Raw genomic sequence first — 17361 nt, 5'->3', positions numbered from 1 at the left:
AACAGTTTAACAGTAGTAATAAATGTAGCTATCAGTTCCAAATTTTTTAACCCCTGGATCAGTAACTGTAGAGTTGCAAGACTCCGGGTGTAACCAGTAAGCAGAGAAAAAAAAAGACCCAACAGAGTCAATCCTAAAACGAGAAACAGAGTAGCACGGGGAAACTACAAGCACAAATAAAAGAGACATGGACACATCAAAAACAACAAAAATGGAGCCACAGTTCAAAAAGGCATTTTATTATTCCTGTTCCCCAAAAATGTGAGTGTGCAGTACAGGGAATTCTGTCTCTAAATGATTGGCGGGCCAAGATCAGTTACTGCTAGTTACAGTCTTAACAATTCTAAATTTTTAAGCAGGGGGAGAAAGAAGAAACAACATAAGGCCAAAAACAATAAGTAAATCTCGTTGGAAAGATGAGAAAACAGTTGGGGGACACCACAGGATTTTTTTTGAAGGAAATAAACATAAACCATACCCTTTTAATCACCGCCAACCAATCAGACATGGAATAACTCTGCCTCTGCTTTGACACTTGAGGCAGTATTTGCTCATATAAAAAAAAGAACACATTCTTGGTATTTCAACCGTTTTGCTGCACCTCTGAGAATTTTTGTAATGCCTCCAAAACCACTTCCTGGCCCATTTTTTTGCCAAATGCCACGTTTTTGCTTCCCTAACCGTATCTTGAGCACAGGTCGTGCTCCAGCCCAATATGTGTGTACCTTTTGGTCAAAATGTATTTCTTGCATGGCTTCTGAGGACCTGCTTTATCCTGGAACCCCCTCACTTTACCCAGTACTGCAGGTTCTCAAACACGCTATTTGAGAAGCACTTCTTTCATCTGGTGTGTGAGACCCCATCAGTACTGGGAGGTGACACAGAGTGCATATATTTGCATCTATTCAGAGATGACAGTTATTCTACTCACCCCAGACAGAGTTCAAAGTGTTTACATTTTGTGATACATACCTTAAAATGGCTAGATAGTCAGTAGCACAAATGGCAAGCCTGAATCAGTTTCTGGCTCGACCATTACAGACTATCTTGGTAAATGAATCAAACGCGATGCTCTCCTGAAACAACAAAATGTACTACTCACTTCTGAAAGTCACTGTCCCGACATACCTAGCAATTTGTAAAGGAGCTTTAAAAATAAAAGCATTTTTAGGAGCTTAAAGACGTACATTCAAACTAAACACAACAGGGTCCTCCGCGAAATCTTGCTAGAACAAGAAGGCTGGCTAATATGTACTATTTCTAGACAGTAAGAAGAAGCAGGACACACCAACATGTACCTCCAGATGTCTTAAGGTAACAGTCCATAACCAATAAAAAAAATGGTGTTTCTCTACACATTTATGTGGCAATAGACCATACCAGACAGACACATTAGAAACATGTCTAACTAGCATGGCGACCTTTTTAACCTGCCAATCACCTGCTGGCAACAATTGCAATATTCTTACATAGATGCAATAATTTGGTGTGCCAATAGAAGAGATGCCTATATTCATGCATGGGCCCATCATGTGCACAGTTTCATCTGTACCAGATTGGCCAGTTTCAGAAACATCTTGTATACTTAACCGCATCGCTGAGGCGGCTTTTCCCGCTGTGTGCGGTAAATTTTAAAAAGCTGCGTTACATGACGAGCTCAGCTCGTCATCCGCACACGACCACCGTGGCTGATGACGAGCTGAGCTCGTCATCAGCAGCGAAGAGGTTAAAAAGCCCATCTTTTTACACCTACTTTTGCGCAAAAAGCTATAATGAAATAAAGGTCTTCAGCATAGCTGAGAGGGCAGGGAATAAGAAACGTGAAACTTGACTATGGTGTGTCAAGGTCATGAGGAGAAGGAAGAGATTTACCCATATGCTGTGACAGTATCATTTTGTGATACTGCATCCACCCATTATGACTTCTCACCACAAAAGATATTAAATGGTCAGTCCAATGTACATGGCTTACAAAAATGTCAATGGAAACCCACTAGAATTCAAAAGGGTTATATTTTTATATACCTAACTTTGTATGAAAGAATAAAATCTCCAGGAACATTTAAAGAGACCTTATTAATGGGACAAAATGTTTGCAAGAAATCTGCATTTTTGCAAAACTGCCCTCATAAGATTTAATTTGTGAAATTAACATTTTAACTGGAACTACTTGTTATATCATATGGCAATATCAACAAAACTGCATATATCCCAAGACGTAAACACAGCTAAAAGAAAATCCCTATATTTAACTGTTAATTGTTTCTGAAGATGCCTTGGAAGCAGTAGTGTGTTCTAGCCAAAGAATCTTGGGTGAAAATAAGTGGGTTTCTGCAAGAACAAAAGCCACAGGATCAAGCAAGATTCTTAATTTGTATAATGAATCCCCAACGAATACACAATGGCTACGCTTCTAGGCAAGTATACTTCAACAATAACAGGTAAAAACCTGTAAAGAATGGAAAGTTCTGCCATCACAAAGGTAATCCTGTGGGACCTTGAAACTGCAGTCCCAAATAGAGACCAATCAATGCAACAAAATGTACCAGTTTTTCCTAGCTTACTCCTGCACCTTTAAAAAGAGAGTATCAATCCTCAGATTAAGTCAACCTACCAGGAACAGACACCCCAGCAACAACAACATTGACAAGGAGTATGCAGAGCATCCAAGCCCTTCCCAGAACAATGTGATGCCAATGGATATGCATTGGCAACTAAAAGGGACTGAATACTCGACAAAAGGTTTAAAGAACAAGTGATGGTATATCAGGAGCATTATCCACCGACAATGGTGCTGGAAAGGGCTGAAGGGATGCATTACCACTGAAGAAGCAAATCCAACTACAAAAATGCAAGGACGGGCAAATCAGAACAGCAGGTGAAATCACAATGGAAATAGTACAGCAGGTGCAATCACAATTCTTGACTGGAGGAAAGATCACTTCAAGTGAAGGTAGTAAGTCAGATAAGAATAAAAGAAATAATCAGTAAAGAGGTCCTTAATGACAAATCAACAGGAAGTGACATCACCGTTGAAATAAACAGTTTAAGAAGAGCTGAAATGATGTGCATTCATAAATGAGAGAGATTACTTTGAAGTTCAACCTGGATCGAACACATGATCACAGCATATGAAACCACTGTTGGAAAGCCAAGAGGAAGGGATGTAATTGCAGTTATGCTCTTAACAGGAAATTATTATTTGTTAGATCAAGCCCCGACAGAAGGAGAGATCTGTGAAAGTGCACATTTTATTGAAGATAAATCATTAGTAAGAAATGTCATAGAAAGACGTCCCTGTTGGTTAGTACTGGGAACAATGAAATCAAAACTTTGTGGCAGAAGATTACATATATCCATCGCTCATGAAAATCGTACAGGGATCGAGTCAGAAGGCTTCCAGATTACTAAAGTCATACCCACTCGTTCGTCTTAAGAAGTACAGTCAAAACCTTAGATCTCAAGATGCACGGTTTGCAGGTCAGACCTCGTAAGGCCACATGTTGACTCGGTACCCATCCTGCAAGTTCACTAATGGAAAGGATGCGCAGAGCGAATGCTAGACAGTAATTTTGGTCCTTTTGTTCAGAAGTGCTCTTTTCTTTGGACGCAGGAGAGGAGCCGGATGCATAGAACAGATTTTCCTGATGCTGCTAATGTTTCCTTGTATCCTTTCATGGAGTCGGGCAGGGGAGGGCAAGAATCCGAACTTCACCCTCTCCTATCGAACGGTTACACCAAGTTTCTCAAGGATGCGGACTCCTTTCTCCAGGTACTCTTGTCGAGTCATCCAGAAGCTGTCCTTGTCCTTCATAATGTCGGCTAGAACTGCCCCTCCCAGGAAGACCATGTGCTTCCGGCGTGGTGGATCCTCAATTCGGATCTTGAATTTCTAAAGCAAGAAAATCACAAAATGACAATGAGTGCAAAAGAAAGCAGGGAACAGATCAGAGTGCATAAAGAAAGAATTATTGACACGTAACATTACTTTTGAAGCTTGTGGTCTTTATAAAATGGACACATTTTGCATATACTTTGAAAAAAAAATACTCTTTGGGCCTTGAACATTTTGTGTTAAGTGGACCCCAAGTGACATTGAAGAAAATGCAGTTTAAGTCCATCTCATCCTCAGATTTTTTTGTCAAGCTGTTTTTCCACCTTGTGGTCGTCTCGATAGGTCACAGAGAAATGGGAACACACGTCAACTCCAAAAGTAGTGTTCGAGCTAAGTAACTTTCATTTGCTGTGCAGATCAATCATAGGCCAACTGCATGAATAAAAGAAAAATAATTTTGTATATCACAAAACAGAAACCAGTATGTGCCAATTTTTGGCATATACGGATTTGCAGTCTTCTTAGTAAAGGTCCGGGGATAACTCAGTAAACAGTGCCCCTTCCCTCTCTGCAACTCCTCTCCTCCACTCGCCACCATCAGCTATCCTGCTCCCTTTCTCATACCCAGATACATTTCCGCTGCCTTTCCAACCTATCCACATATTCCCTTAAATTTCACATATGACTTGAAACCTGTCTATTTTCTAAGACTGTTTGTTGTGTGCACAAGTGTAGGAAAGTGGATTTCTGTTGCAGTAACCTTCCCACCCCCACACTTTATGCCAGACTTCTGATGCACTTTGACTTGATGTGCCCTGGGTCCCTGCCGCCAATCAGGTTCCCTGGTCTGGTGTTCTCTCCTGAAACTGTACCTTTGTACCCCCAATTGGCACCTCTCTGTCCACATGCAAGTCCCTTGTCTAAGGGCTGCAGCATATATTGTGCCACCTTTAGTGGTCCTGTACCTTAACACATACACACTGCCTTTGCAGGCTGTGTGTTTTGATGCAGAGAAAAGTGAAATCGATATCACACACATACCTGTGTGCCATGCCTGTACCCACTGCCTATGGTATAGGTAAGACACTCCTCTAGCTGGGTGCACTATACCGCTGTTGAGGGTACAGTTGCATGAGCACTATACCCCTACAGTGTCTAAATCAATTGTTTTTCTTTTCTTTTTTTTTCGTGCGTGCTTGTGGATGTAGTGTTCTAGCTGTCCCCTGTCTATCCGCAGTGTCTGAGAGTACTGCGGTAAAGTCCCCACCCCAGAGTACAGTACGGCAACCTATTGCTTTAATCTTAGACCGCAATAGCCTAAAAAAGTCAGGGGAGTCCGTGTTTGGGCCGTATACAGCAGCTAGTGTCACCTCCCTACAGCACAATCTCCCATTCAGTACCACGAAACGTCCTTCTGGGTCCACAAGGGAGTAAACACACTTCCAATCAGATCCTCTCCGTGGTAACAGCCTTCTTTGCATAATACACCCACACTGATGCCAGTGTGGGATTTATTATGCCATGTACTTAGAGGGCATCTTAGAGAGGACCCCTGAAAAAACGACCAGCCTCTGCTGGTATCCCTGACTGGTAAACGCCAGCCTGCCACCACTAGACATGTTTCTGGACCCATGGGTGGGGTGGGTGGGGGGTGGGGGGGGGGTTAGCCTTCACTCCCTGCGCCCAGATCTCCCTGGTCAAGAAGAGCCATCTGCGCAGGGGAGCTTCAAAGGCCTTGCCACCTTTGTGACGCGTCTCCAAACCTTTCCTACTATCAGGAGCAGGCACCTTTCCAGTCAACCCCCTTTTTGGTGGAAGAACAAGTGGGGAAAATTAGAACAGTCCAGAAGTTGTGCCCACCTCTGCCAGCCCCACCTCTCAGGTGAAGCCCACTCTTCAGTGCCCGCCATCTTGCAGATGGCAGGCACTCTCCAATCAGTGTTCGGGGTTATGCCCATTCCTCACTTGGGGTGAGCACACCAAGTGTGTAGTCCCCCTAAGGTCAGTAGCCCATTGTTTACTGATCTCAAGACCCCTAAAGCTCCCCCTAAAAACAGTATTTAGGGGGCAGCCCTGAACACAGAAGGGGTTGATGGAGATGTCCTTTAATGGCACTCCCCAGTTTGGCGATAAGGCAGACTCAGCACTCAATCGCTTCAAGGATTCTCGAGCTATGGCCAGATCCGTGGGCCTGACGGCTACCTCCGTCCACCTCAGTCTGCCTTTCGTGGCTATGGAAGGGGTGCCCAGCCACGTCCTGTCCAGCCCAGCCACCGAGTCATGCAAGCTGTCCAGCCTCTGTGTGGCTGCGGCCGTGGGACCCAGTGCCCTCGTGGGTCAGGGAGCTAGCGGGCAGCCCAGTCCACCCTTTCCTCCCCTGCCACCGCCTCCAAACCTTCCTAGTCTGATGTTCCAGGCCCACCACAAGCCAGTCTGGGAAGGATTTATCATCACGTCCTTTGCTGGCAGTCCATCACGTCTGACAGGTGGGTCCTACAAATAGTCCTGCAAATAGTCCAAAGGGGCTACTCCCTTCCCTTCGAGTCTAACCCACCCTCTTAAGATTGCAGGTCCGAGGATCATTTGGCACATCTCCGCAAGGAAGTGTTCTCTCTTGGCCAAGGGACCCATAGAGAGGGCCCTTTTGTCAGAAGAAGATCGTGGTTGCTATTAACGCTACTCTCTGGAGCCCAAAAAGGACAAGGCCTGCATCCTATCCTAGACCTCCGGGCCCTCCACTTCTTCCTCCGGAAGGAGAAGTTAAAAATGCTCACCCTAGCCCAAGTTCGGTCTACTGTCAACCCAGGATGTTGGAGTTGGATCAGCAGGACGCTTATTTCCATATCCCCGTCCTGCCAGGCCAAGGATGTTACCTTTGGTTCACAGTGGTACACAAATGTTCCGTTCACCGCGCTTCTTTTGGCCTTACCAGCGCCCCTCTAGTGTTCACAAGGGTGATGACGGTGGTCACAGCTCATCATAAAAAGAGACACGTTGCAGGGACACACGCACCTCTTGTATCACGAAGGCGCAGCCAAGGTAAGCCCGTCAGCATCCAGCACCAGCCACACTGCCCTGGTGTCTCCTGAAGGTAAGACCAGTATTAAATACAGCAGAACGGAGCTTCTACATCTTGTGCCAACCAGTAAATGCTTAAAGGAGCGCGGGCCCCTCTGGCGAGGTTAAATAATTGTTGCCCTGAATGCAACTTCCAGTTCACCAGGGATTGTTAGAAATCGACTCAAGCAAGGACATTGGAAACAGGCACGTCGATGGTCATGGCCGATTAATCAACGCACGCGCCATACAAAAATATGTGCATAACATCTTTGATCTGTTAGATGAGGGGGTGCTCAATTTGCTGTGTATTACAGAAACATGGCTCTCCGAAGACTCAAATACTATCATTGCTATGGCCATACCCAAGGGTTTTAAGATTTTTTAGGAGGGACCGGAAGGAGGGGAGGTGGACTAGCAATCATTGGGAAGGAACAATGGGGGTTTCCTGTACTGAGATTACTGAACTAATGGGAGCAGAAGCAATGCGTTTTTGCATTAGCATATCACATAAGCACTGAATTGCAGGAGTTTTGGTGGAAAGGCCATCAAGTCCAGTACTATCCTTTCTAAAATCACTGGACAAGGCCATTGCACACCTTGCCCTAAGATACTCTCACTTTTTGTTCTTAGGTGAATTTAATTTGCACCTAGACAAATTAAGCGATGGCAAGGCAATGGAATTTAAAGAGTCTATGAAATAGATCAGCTTGAACCTATATGTGCTGAAGTCAACCCAACAAGGGGGTCACATATTGTACCAAGTATGTCCTAATATGGCTTTGCATATGGACGATCCACTACTTTTGACTTGGTCAGACCACTCTCTGATTAGGTTCTCTTGGCAGCTCCCTATAAAATTGGATAAGATAGCGAACTGGAGAATCCATAGGGTGAAAGCCTTTACTAAGATTTATCCTCTTGATTTTATGGAGATTCTAACTCGGAACACATGGCTCAAAAATACTACCGAGCAGTTTGCCCCTGTCCTCCAGTGCAGAGTTTCTACAGGCACACCCTCCAAACCCTGGTTTGCGCCACTCTCAAAATGGAAAAAAGCGTGGCAAGGCGAATGGAGGAGTAAAAATATTTTGGTGGATAAATACTACTTTAAAAAAGCACCAAAGAATTATAATGTGGCCATAACGAAAGCGAAACAAATTATTACGAGAGAATTGGAAAGTCAAGTAATTGCTCTAAAGAGATTTTCGCAATAGTTTAGAGAGTGTTATGACCCAATCAGCTGACACTCCCAAGAGGCCTCGGGTGAATGGTGAGAAAAACTGGCAGGTTTTTTCTCATCAAAAGTCCAAAGTATTCAGGCAAGCCTAGGAGTAGGCAGAACACCAGCTATAGATTTAGAAACTCCAAGTAAGGAGACATCTGAAAGCAATTTAAAGCCAAGCTCCTTTGAAGCTATCCTTTCAGAATGGACTCTTATGGCTCTCAAAACTATAAAGTCAGGGTCCCCAAATGACCCATGCCCCCCTAAACCTCTAGTTTTCGGGGCAGAAATCATTAATCTAGCGGTCAATGAGATTCTTAATGCATCTCTAGGAACACCCACTGTTTCTAGCATCTGGAAAAGGCAATGATTCGACCGCTTATAAAAAAAAAAAATCCAAAAGAAGATCCAGCTGCCCCATCTAACTATAGGCCCATTTCTCTTTTGCTGGCACTCTCCAAGATATTGGAGAAGTAGGTGAATAGACAACTGTTGAATTTTGTGGAGACTAACAGGCTTCTCCACCCAAGTCATTCAGGTTTTAGAGCCCAGTACAGTAAAGAAACAGCTCTGGTAGAGGTATCTGAATTCATTAGGGGTACCCTGGACATTGGTGGTGTAACTGCTCTAATATTACAGGACCTGTTGGCAGCATTCGCCACTGTCCCGCATGATGTTCATTTAGATCGTCTTTGTGAGATAGAAGTGACAGAGCAAGCCTGGAGCTGGTTAAAATCCTTCTTAGGAAATAGAAGCCAACAGATTTAGACTGCCCCCCTATTCCGCAAGCCCCCAAAAGGTGGATACAGTGGTCCCTCGGGGATCGGCGTTGAGCCCTACACTTTTCAAAATGTATCTCACCCCTTTGATCCAGTTAGTATAAATAATTTGGAGCAAAAGTGATCTCCTATGCAGATGATACAAAGCTGCTCTTTTTCTGGAACAAGGGAACAGAACTGAAGAGCTCTCATATTACACATCGTGTCTCACAGCAGTCTTTCATTGGCCAGCAAAAGCGCAATGCTTTTTGTCGCGAATAGAGCTGTATCCTCCTGTACGCCTTTACAAATTCTGCCCAGAGTGTGCTCAAGAAAATCAAGCACAACCGGATTGTTGCTTTGAATTAGGCACAAAGAGTCTGGTACCTCGACCTTCTGAGGATGGCCATCGATCCTTCTGTCAGACATACCCTTCAGGAGGATCTTCTGTTGCAACAGCAGGGGGCGGATTTTCACTGATACCGGTCCAGTCTCCACCTCCTTGTATGGAGATTAAGAGGGAACAGTTGTCAGCTTTCGACCTTCTACCTGAAGTCTTTGATGTTACCTTGGCAGCCCGGCATCACTCCACTAAAACGGTATATGCCTGTAGATGGAACAAATTTGTGGTATGGTACACAGCAAAGACTGGTGAGCCCCTTTCTGCTCCTCTTTCTGAGGTCCTTTTGTACATACTTTCTTTAGACCGGTAGGGATCTGCTTTGGGCACTCCTAAAGGATATCTTGGAGCGATCTCTGCTTTTCTTCAGCTGCCAGATCATCCTTCCTTATTCAAATCTCCTATTGTTAATAGATTCTTTAAGGGCCTCACTCATTTGTTCCCTCCCATCTCCTTTCATAATGCCCCAATGGAATTTAAATCTGTTTTTCTCTTTTCTTATGTGGGCTCATTTCAAGTCTCTTCATAACTGCCCTCTCGGGTTACTGACTCAAGACTGCCTTCCTTGTTGCTATCACTTTTGCTTGCAGGGTGTGCGAGCTGCAGGCTTGATCATCCAAGCACCATTTCCAGTCTGTTTATCCGGATAAAGTGGTGCTTCGAACAAAACCTTTGTTCTTTCCAAAAGTCGTCACGCTCTTTCATGTGGGACAATCTATCACTATGCCAAACTTTTACCCACCCCCACATCCCTTCAAGGAGGAGGAGAGACTCCACTGTCTGGATCCAAAACGTTCATCGTCTTTATCTTGATCGCACCAAAGACTTACGGGGGAATGATCAACTCTTCGTTTACTATGTGGGTGCCAAGAAAGGTCGGGCTGTTCAGCAACAAACCATCTTCTGATGGGTTGTCCTCTACATCAGAATATGCTATGCTTTGGCAAAGAAGGAACCTTGTGTGAGGTTGTGTGCTCACTCCACCAGAGCAACAGTGTCAAACGGCGTTCGCATGCAGAGTCCCAGTCCTTGACATCTGTCAAGCAGCAACATGGGCATCCCTGCACACATTTACTAGGCACTACTGCATGGACAGCAAAGTCCGGCGGGTTATGTACTTTCCCGTTCGGTCCGCCAGGACTTCCTGGTATGGTCTCGGTTCGCAGACCCTCCTCCGGAGATGGTACTGCTGGGGTATCTAATCTAAGGAATCTACAACTTACAGTCTATCAAATGAACAAGTTACTTCCCTTTGGTAACAATACATCTTGTAGAGACATATTAGTTGTAGATTCCTTACCGCCCACCCCTCCTTCCTGCTCTGCAAACTGATTTCTAGGGATAGAGACTCACCTAAAGGATCCTAGTTTTGACACACCAGTGGTCAGTGTCTTTCATGGCTCTGCGCTCCTGGTGTGGAAAGTTGTGTTAAGAACTGTGCATGTAGACCCTGCGTCGTCATCCCGGCATCCTAGATACCGTCGATGAACGTGGTACTGACCGATGCCACCCAACAACGCGCAGGGGTACTGCTGAAAAAAAATCTCTGGAACCAGACTGACGCCTGGGGGTATTCTAAGGTAAGGAATCTACAACCAATTTAAGTCTCTCCCAGATACATAGTTATCGTACGCAAGTAATTTGTTCTTTAATTGCATACTGTAGGGAAGTACCCTTTTTTTGACATGGTCACCCCCACTTTTTGTCTGGTATTTGATGCGATTTAGACTGAAAGTGCACCATGTCCCCAGTGCCAGATATCTGTCCCAAAACTTTGGAATTGTACCCCAATAGGCAATACTCCCTGTAAATCCCTAGTAAGCAATACCCCCTAGTACCTAGGGCAAGAAGCACAAATTGTGCCACCCTAAAGGACCCCATACCAAACACATACAGACCGGTGCATTATTGCAGACAAAAGTGAAAACACATGGCAAACATCCCTGTGCGCCATGTCCACAAACACTGCATGCAGTCTAGGTAAGCCATGCCTACAGTAGGCCTTACAGCCATAAGGTAGAGTATACTGTACTACATGTGAGGACATATCTGCATGAGCAGATAGGTCCCCGTGCTGGTCAGCTCTATTGCTGCCAGTACAAGTGAACAGGCAAGTAATGTTTAAGTACATGTGCTGGACATTGGTGAAAACAAGACCCCCAGCTATGTGATTGCTTCACTAGGATGTTTGATATCAAACATCTCATATTGATAAACCCGGACTGATGCTAGTGTTGAATTTAGTAATACATGCACACAGAGGGCAGTGGAGGCACCCTCTGAAAACATACCAGCTACTAGTATGCAGACTATTTTTGTTTTGCCAGCCTGCCACAAGAGAAACTTTGACCCCCGCCATTCCAAGGTAGGGGAGCTTCAAAGAGGCCACTGCCTTTGGTATGTGAATCTGGCTTCGCTCGCAGGAGAGAAAGCCAACCCCTTTTGTCCAGAACCCTATGGCACCTGGACAAGTGAGAAAAACTAGATAGTCACGTAGACATGTCCACCTTCAGGCTAGTGTCACCCCTAAAGTGGGCTACCTGAAATGGATACGACTTTTCAGAGTTGGACATTGTGCCGATGGCAAACGTAGGAACTCTGGGACAGGGTTATGCCCATTACTCACAGGAAGTGGCCATATAAGGGGTGCAGTGACCCCAGAGGTACGTAGCCCAATGGCTAATACTCTACAGTCCCCTAAATTCAGTATTTTGGGCAGGACCTGGCACCAGAAAATCAGATCCTGCCAACCTGAAAGAAGATGGACATGAAGAGTAGCAAGGAGTAAGAACAGAAGATCCAGCAACTGATTTGGCACCAGCAATGCCGGCCTGCTGACTTCAACAATTGCACCAAAAGATAACTTGTCCTGCAGCTGCTGTGTCTCCTAAGGCTGGGAGACCTGCCAACACTTCACTTAGGAACCAAGAACTCCTGTGGAACTGCTACCCTGCATCCTGCAGGTACCAAAGACTGAGCTATGAGGCTTCAGGGCTGCGAAAGCCCAATGCCAGAAAGCACCACTGCACCTGAGCTGCCAAGCTTGAGCTGAAGGGGACCATCTGTGTCAACGTCGTCCCCAGTCCCTCCACACTCGAAGACCACCTTGGGTTTTCTTGCTGTGTAAACTTTCAAGCCGCCTCCAGCCTCGGTTTCCAGGCCCCCTGTAACGCAACTGCTCTTGGAGACAAAGAACAAACATCTAAATACACATGTGCACCAGTCGCCCCTCGCCAGTGTAGAGGAGTACAAGGGGTGTCCTCATGCATTGTGAGGCCTGAACCCCCCCTTTTGGTTCAGCCCAACTGGCCTCTCAGTCAAAACATACAGCGTCTTTTCCCGCAGACTAATCCCCATTAATAACACTGGGCACCCAATGCTGTATTACAACTCCGCACCCAGCCGCCCTAGTGCCTCTGGGGGTGGCTTGCTGGTGCTGCCTTGTACCTTGTATCAATAACTATCGAAAATTGGGCCGTTAAAGTGTTTATGATGTGTTGTTGTTTACTTTTATTTCAGTTACCCCTGAAGAAGGGTGTTAAGCCCGAAATGCATTGGGTTAAAAACTTCATGTCCTTAGAAGTGTGAAGTTTGACATGCTGTAGAAAAGGCCTGGACTGGCATAGTACAAGCATTTGAAAATCAAAATCACCATTTCTATATACCAAACAAGAAAAAGGAGACTAAGCGATTAACCGCACCCGTGCGGCGCGAATTCCCCGCCCATGCTGACTCCGCCTTGCGCGGGCGGAGTCATGACGGAACGGTTCCGTCATCAGCACAGCTCAACCGACGCTGATGACGGAACCGTTCCGTCATCAGCATCGAAGGGGTTAAACTGAGTGAAATGGACACATTTTGGTAAACTAGGTTTTCTTCATCTAACCAGGCGATGGTTGCATCCTGGGACGGATGCATTGCTATGCACCAGCTTCTCACTTGAACATTCCTTGGACCTTTGAGACATAGCACTCACCAGGTTAACACCCCAAAAATGAATAATTATTGGATTATCTTTGAATAGAATTGGAGTGCGGGTTACAGATTATCTTTCAATTTTGAACTCCGCCTGCTGCCTCTGTTTGCAGGCCCCCTGTACCGTGACTGCTCCTGGTGACAAAGACCCAACATCTATGGACACATCTACACCAGTTGCCCTGGCTCATGTAGAAGAGGACAAGAGGTGTCTCCAAGCATCATGAGGCCTGAACATCCCTTTTGGTTCAGCCCAACTAGCCTCTCAGTCCAAGCATGCAGCTTCTTTTCCCGCAGACCGATCCCCATTGACTAACACTGGGCACCCGATGCTGTATTGCACCCCTGCACCCGGCTGCCCTAGTGCCTCTGGAGGTGGCTTGCTGGTGCTGCCTTGGACCTTGCCTCATACTCATCTTAGGTCCAGGAGATTGGTTTTGCAGGTCACTGGACTGTACCCATAGGAGAACTTTGCAGCTTCTAATAAATGCACTAGGTGTCGACTTTTTAAGCGTAAAGTATTTCTCTTGCACAACATACTTACCTGATGAAATTGATTCTGGTGCCTAAACATATATAAAGCTGTGTGTTATTTTTCCAAATTGGTGTGAATCTCCTTATTGAGTCATACACATCAGTTATTCACTAGTGTGTGTGTGTATTTGCGGATGTCTAACACTCATCTCTGATCAGCCTAAGGCTGCTCTACCTCACTACCCCCTAGAGGAGCACCCTAGGATTGCTAGAGCAAGACACTGTCCACTCATAAGGGAAGCCCTGGACTCTTAGAACGATACACCTCATTTTGGTATATCAAAATAAGAGTCAGCTTATAACACTTACTGTTTGAAACTGTTGATCTGTACTATCCTTCTTTGAAACAAGCAACGTGGACATATTGCTATCCTTCGACTTCAAAGTAATGCTAAAACAAAGTACTCTGAAAGCATCAAATACTGTTCCCTCTGAGGGACTATTCTTGAACAGAATGCAATGTTTAACAAATAAATTAAGAGACGGTATTTAACCACAAGGCGATCTGGGATTCCTTTTTTACATTTTTTATTTGGACATAGTGTTTCATGGAAAAACAAGCAGTACAAATTCCTCAGAATGGCTTAGATACCCCCTTGCACATCGTACGGCATGATATAAACACAATAAATAGTTATTTTATGTAAACGTTCATAGGCAGAAAAAAAAACCTAATATTTTTCCAAATCACCCCTATAAAATGTTTCCAGAAGTCTCCATTCTCTAATTTATCATCTAAAGGGCCAACCGTTTATGAAAATTCTTCAAACTGCCCAACCTCTCAGTCTAAAAAAACGGGAACAAGCTTGGTTCTCCACTTCTCTCTCAGGGGATCTTAATTGATAATCATAGATACTGAATAGGTTCAAAAGGGGGGTTCCATGAGATGTTAAAGAACAAGTTACTTACCTTCGGTAACGATATATCTGTAAGAAACATTAGTTAGTGTTAGATTCCTTACCTTAGAATATCCCCAGGCGTCAGTCTGGATCCGGAAACTTTTGCGTAGCAGTACCCCTGCACGTCGGTAGGCGTCGTCTGCAGGCGTCCCCTGCGGCTCCGCGTCCGTCGTCGGCGCCGTGCGCCGTGATGACGTCGCTGGAGTATATAGACGCCGCCTCCGCGCGCTGACGTCAGTTCTTTGTACACAGCTTTTCCGCGCCAGAAAACGCAGAGCCATGAGAGAACCAACACTGGTGCCATTTGAAACTAGGGCCCTGAAAGGGATGTCCTTAACCCTAGGTATCAGTTCGCAGAACGGGGAGGATGGGTGGGTTCGGTAAGGAATCTAACACTAACTAATGTTTCTTACAGATATATCGTTACCGAAGGTAAGTAACTTGTTCATCTGAAAGAAACACGTTAGTGTTAGATTCCTTACCTTAGAATAGATACCCCAGCAATACCAACCCCGGTGGTGGGTCTGCGAACCAATACATTCCTACACCAGAAAGTCCTGGAGGACAGAACGGCCAAAGAAGCCATCCCTCCGGACTTGACTGTCCAGACAGTAGTGCCTCGCAAAGGTGTGCAGCGAGGCCCACGTAGCCGCCTGGCAAATGTCCTGCAAAGGGACTCCCCGGCCCAGGGCAGTAGTAGCCGCCGTGGCCCGAGTGGAATGGGCCCTCAGCCCAACAGGAGGCTCCTTCCGAGCCAAAGAGTAGCACGCCTTGATGCACAGAACGACCCACCGAGAGATGGTTCGTTTACATACCGCCCGCCCCTTCTTCGCACCCACGTAGCCAACAAACAGTTGGTCATCCACCCGGAACTGGCGTGTGCGATCCATATAAAATGAAAGCGCACGTTTTGGGTCCAGACGATGGAGCCGCTCTTCATCCTTTGAAGGATGCGGAGGCGGGAAGAAGGAAGGGAGGGTGATGGACTGCCCGATGTGAAAAGCAGAAACTACTTTGGGCAGGAAAGAAGGTCTAGTCCTCAGAACCACCTTGTCAGGATGAATGGACAGGAAAGGAGGTTGGACAGAAAGAGCCTGGAGCTCACTCACTCTCCTGGCAGAGGTGATGGCAACCAGGAAAGCCGTCTTCAAAGTCAGGAGACGAAGAGGGCAAGAATGAAGGGGCTCAAAGGGAGCACACATCAGAAAGGTAAGAACCAGGTTCAAGTCCCACTGAGGCATCACGAACGGAACAGGAGGATACATGTGTGTGATGCCCTTCAAGAATCTCGTTACAATCGGGGACTTGAACAAAGAAGGCTGATCAGGAAGCCTCAGAAAGGCTGAAAGCGCAGAAAGGTAGCCCTTGATAGTGCCCAGAGCAGAGCCCTGCTGGGCAAGAGAAAGAAGAAACAGAAGAACCTCCGAAAGAGGGGCAGAAAGAGGATCCACAGCCTTTGCTGTGCACCATGCCACAAATCTGTTCCACCGACAGGCGTATACCGACTTAGTGGAGGGACGCCTGGCTGCCAGAATTACATCACAGACTTCAGGAGGCAAGTCAAATGGCCTCAACTGCCGCCGCTCAATCTCCAAGCATGGAGGTGGAGACTGGACAGGTTCGGGTGGAGGACCGTCCCCTGCTGCTGCGACAGAAGGTCCTCCTGAAGGGGCAGGCGGATCGGGGGACCGACTGACATGCTGAGTAGCTCGGGATACCAGTACCTTCGAGCCCAGTCCGGAGCCACAAGGATAACTTGGGCCCGGTCGCGCCTGATCTTCTTCAGCACTCTGGGCAGAAGTGGTATAGGCGGAAAGGCGTATAACAGACCGCAACTCCACTCGCGCCGAAAGGCGTCGCCGTGCGAGTGCCGTCTTGGAAACTCCAACGCGCAGAACTGATGACACTGCGCGTTCTCTTCTGTGGCGAATAGATCTAACCAAGGCTCTCCCCATCGCAGAAAGATGCCTTGCGCCACGTCCGAGTTCAGACGCCATTCGTGATCCATCGAGCACCGACGGCTGAGTTTGTCCGCCCTGGCGTTCAGAGAGCCTGCCAGGTGTTGAACCGTCAAGGTCACGCCCTGACGTTCCAGCCACTGCCAGAGGCGCAGAGCCTCCTGGCAAAGGGTCCACGACCCCACTCCGCCCTGTTTGTTGCAGTACCACATGGCGGTGGTGTTGTCGGTGAACACCTGCACTACACTCCCGTTGACAAAGGGGAGGAATGCCTTCAGTGCTAGACGAATCGCCCGCAGCTCCAACAGGTTGATATGGAGCCGGGACTCCGCCGGAGACCAGATGCCTCTGATCTCTGCCTCTCCCAAGTGGCCACCCCAGCCCTGGAGGGACGCGTCCGTCACGACAACGTGCTCCGGTTGGGGAAGGGAGAGGGACCTGCCTCTGACCCAATCGCGGTCCGTAAGCCACCACTGCAGTTGTCTCGCAGTGCCCTCCGAGATCAAGACGTGGTCGGACAAGTTGCCCTGATGCTGGGCCCACTGAAACTTCAGGTCCCACTGCAGAGCCCGCATCCGCCACCGGGCGTGATGCACCAGAAGGATGCAGGAAGCCATCAGTCCCAGCAGCCGCAGCGTCAACCTGACCGAAACCCGGGATAGCGGCTGAAAGATGGGAATCAAAGCCTGTATATCCCGGACCCGCCGTTCCGGAGGATAA

General features: G+C 46.8%; 1 protein-coding gene across 2 annotated transcripts in view; it reads right to left on the bottom strand.

Annotated features, from left to right (window-relative positions):
* Positions 1 to 223: 223 nt before the first annotated feature.
* LOC147692265 (actin-related protein 2-like) overlaps positions 224 to 17361 on the bottom strand; it is a 201195-nt gene continuing 184057 nt past the window's right edge. The window contains exons 9-10 of one of the 2 annotated variants that reach the window (XR_015300016.1): positions 1717 to 3892; positions 224 to 1661 (exon numbers count right to left, since the gene is read on the bottom strand). Coding sequence is in view for 1 of the 2 variants with exons in the window: in XM_086938523.1 (XP_086794649.1) it covers positions 3722 to 3892 (171 nt within the window). In the remaining variant the exon portion in view is untranslated. Of the gene's footprint in view, positions 3893 to 17361 lie in introns of both variants that reach the window. The other variant, XM_086938523.1, reaches the window with a different exon arrangement.

Source organism: Lissotriton vulgaris, chromosome 9 (assembly GCF_964263255.1).
Source record: "Lissotriton vulgaris chromosome 9, aLisVul1.2, whole genome shotgun sequence".
In the NCBI taxonomy this organism is placed as follows: Eukaryota; Metazoa; Chordata; class Amphibia; order Caudata; family Salamandridae; genus Lissotriton; species Lissotriton vulgaris.
Note: the sequence above shows the minus strand (reverse complement) of the source record. Positions and strands in the feature narration are given on the sequence as shown.